At 39.5% G+C, this 3,399-nt stretch overlaps 1 protein-coding gene across 1 annotated transcript; it reads right to left on the bottom strand.

Annotated features, from left to right (window-relative positions):
- Positions 1-2,233: 2,233 nt before the first annotated feature.
- Positions 2,234-3,109, bottom strand: LOC138936518 (uncharacterized). Its single transcript, XM_070301960.1, has one exon. The coding sequence runs from the start codon at positions 3,107-3,109 to the stop codon at positions 2,234-2,236; it is 876 nt and encodes a 291-aa protein (XP_070158061.1).
- Between the last annotated feature and the right edge of the window lie 290 nt (positions 3,110-3,399).

The following is a 3,399-nucleotide window of genomic DNA, read 5'->3' as shown; positions in this document are numbered from 1 at the left end:
GTACAAGAATCTTCTACATATCTCACTTGCCGACACGTACCTAAGACGTTCCGAACGAAGGAAACTTGCGTACATAGCGATCTCTGCTCTGTGTTCAGTGAAACGTGATTCCTTTATTTCCTTGACGTTGTACAAGAATTTTCTGCATATCTCACTTGCCGACACGTAACTAAGACGTTCCGAACGAAGGAAAGTTGCGTACATAGTGATTTCGACTCTGTGCGCAGAAAAGCGTTTCTCCTCGATGACCTTCAAGTTGTACAAGAATTTTCTGCATATCTCACTTGCCGATACGTAACTAAGACGTTCCAAACGAACAAAACTTGCGTACATAGCGATTTCAACTCTGTGCGCAGAGAAGTGTTTCTACTCAATTCCCATGATGTGGTACAAGAATTTTCTACATATCTCACTTGCCGACACGTACCTAATACGTTCCGAACGAAGGAAACTTGCGTACATAGCGATCTCTGCTCTGTGTTCAGAGAAACATGATTCCTCTATTTCCTTGATGTTGCACAAGAATTTTCCGCTTATCTCACTTACTGACACGTAACTAAGACGTTCCGAACGAAAGATACTTGCGTACATAGTGTCACGTCCCAGTAGTCGAAGTTAAGAAAAAAAAGGAAATTATATTACTGATGTTAAGTAACTCTCTAGAACGCGACTATATTGTTTAAGTAGTTATTAAATTGAATTTAATCTTTTACTGGTAAGTATATTTATGGAAAAGATATTGTTTTTGGGTCACTCTGCATTTCACCGAGTCTACCCGGGACCAGAAGATGTCAACTTGTCATTCAATATTCGGTGGTACCTTAACTTACCAGGTTTTACGTATTTGAATATATATTAGAGCAACTGCCTATGTAGCACGCTGAATTCCCTTCTACTTAGCAGTCCTCCAAAGATTTCGTTTGTCGTGCGATGAGTGACAGTCGATCAAGGAAGTTGGAACAACCGGTCGTCGAATAAATTGCAATAGTAATATAAAATACTCTTTATTGTTGCACGATGTTAAATTAACAATATTACAGTCGTAAGACTTGCGACTGGTAAACTCACTATTCTGCAATGTAGTATGCTTAAGAGTCTCGAAGACTCGTACTGGAATTTGACGACGCTGTCGAGATTCGAATACGCCGGATTATTAAATGCTAAACGCCACGGCAACGGAGTCAGAGAACGAATTTAGTACGAAAGTAGTAACGTGTTAACCGTATGAGCGTCGAATTAATAATGCTGGATATCGGACCTGCACTGAGCTCCTCCGGTCTTCGGGTGTTGGTGGGAGAGATGCTGCAGTGGGATCGTCTTTGTAGATGGTGGGATATTCTTCCTATGCTTCGCCTAAGACTTCCTGATGCTGGTGGGAGACCCATGGGCGGGAGCAATGGCAAGTGGAAGAGCCGCTGGTAGGGATCTCTGTGCGAGAAGGACAGCTATATCGTTCTCTCGCAACATTCCAACTTATTTGTCCAGCCTAATCTTATCGAGCGGGCGGATAAGAATATCGATCGACGGCCAGTCCGCATACCATGCACGGTTTAAAGCTCTTATAAAACTCTTATAATACTATAGTGAATAAAATATTATTTCTTAAACTCCTAATTTTGCATTATGAATAATAAAACGCTATGTTATATAGGATGCGTATAAGCGTAGTATAAAATGCATAAATGTGTATAGATATTACTAATATAATATAATATAATGTTATATGCATAATATAATATTAAGATGTGCATATAAATGTGCGTGTACTTAAATTGTTATATTAAAGCGTTACATTTGCATTTAACTGTTTCATTCTCTTCGCTTGTATTTTTCAATTGAATTTAATGCCTTTAAAGTTAGATCTCTTGTATGTTCATATATATATATATATATTTATTACAATTTTTAAAGCGTTCGAATCGTCTGTCTGATTGTACAATGCAAATATAAGGTTTTAGTTATTTCTATAGTTTATTCATATGACAGTTATTTCTGCGTCACCCGCTGGCGCGCTCGAGCGTTGGCTATATACGGGGTGACTCTCGAGTATGAATACTATTTTATAAGTTAGAACTTTGTCTTGGACGAATAATTTTCCCCGGATTTTTACTTCTTTCACCTCCTATGGGTGAGTTAACAATAAATATATTGTTTAAATAAATTTTGACGTGCGGCTAAGACGTCACACCACCCCCCTTAGTTTAAATTTCGGAGTAACGAGTTATGATGAAATTTATTCGTCCAGTCTGGCACGTAGATCTCTAAATGTATATACTATAGGTATAGTAGGTGGTTCCGCGTTTTCTGCTGGCGCATTTGGTACTATGTTTGTGTCTATGTGTTCTGGTGGATTTTCGGGGGTTGCTTGTGGTTGCGGTTGTGGTCTATTTGCCAAATATAATAATAGATGTGTGAAGGAGCTCCAAATGGCTCCAAGTAAGTGTAAGCTGCAGCCATAAGCTGCGTGTAGCGCATAGCCGTGTATCAATGTGTCAAATACAATTTTTATTACTCTTATAATTATAAATATTCCGAATATACCGGCGGTCGCCGCACCAAATGTTGTAAAACCGTTCCATATTTTAGTTAGCGTATTGTTATAAATTTTATTCAGCGCACCTTCGTCTAATAAATTTTGCAATGAAACGGTATCGGATTGTATTGTTTGACCCGTAAAGCCTCGAGCGATGGTATGCAGAACCGCGTTCTTTTCCGCGGGGAACATAATGTGGTCTCTTAATTCGTCAAGGTCTTGTTGGGAGTAAATGCCACTGGTGGCTAGTGATTTTGGCGCAAGGTATTTCCAAGAGAGTTTTGTTAATGGTTTGGTTTCGTGAGGAGAATTTATCATGGAAGGGGTAGGGTTAAATTGTAGCCAAGTTCCTTCGATGTTGTATATTATTGGGAGTAAAGGATTACAATCTCTGAGTGTACTGTGTTTTATGACGATATGTGATTTTGGTGTCATGTATAGTGTGGCGTTTCTAAACATAATGGGCAACTCAGTATGGCACGTATTTGTTTTTCGTAGTGTAACCTTTATGGGTATACATTTAACTATGTGAATTCCCTCCCCGGCTGTGACTGCCATGTAACCTGGAGCTTTCATCACCCGGTAGGCGAATTCATCTGGTAAAACAGCAGCAAGAGATAGGGTATTTTGTATGAGTGGCCTTCACTTAGACACAGTACAATTGGACACGGTGCAAATGGACACGTTACAAATGGACACGAGATTGTGCACACGGTTCAATTGGACACAGTGCATTTGGACACAGTAATTTTGGATACAGTAGTTTTTGGACACATAAGAAAATACGCATCGTTTACTTGGACACCGCTCAATTGGACACTGTTCATTTGGACACCGTTCGTTTGGACGCAGAAAGATGCGCACCG

This window comes from Polyergus mexicanus, unplaced genomic scaffold (assembly GCF_030449975.1).
Source record: "Polyergus mexicanus isolate NDT 795.1 unplaced genomic scaffold, iyPolMexi1.0 SCAF_9, whole genome shotgun sequence".
NCBI lineage: Eukaryota > Metazoa > Arthropoda > Insecta > Hymenoptera > Formicidae > Polyergus > Polyergus mexicanus.
This window is presented reverse-complemented; position numbering and strand designations above follow the sequence as displayed.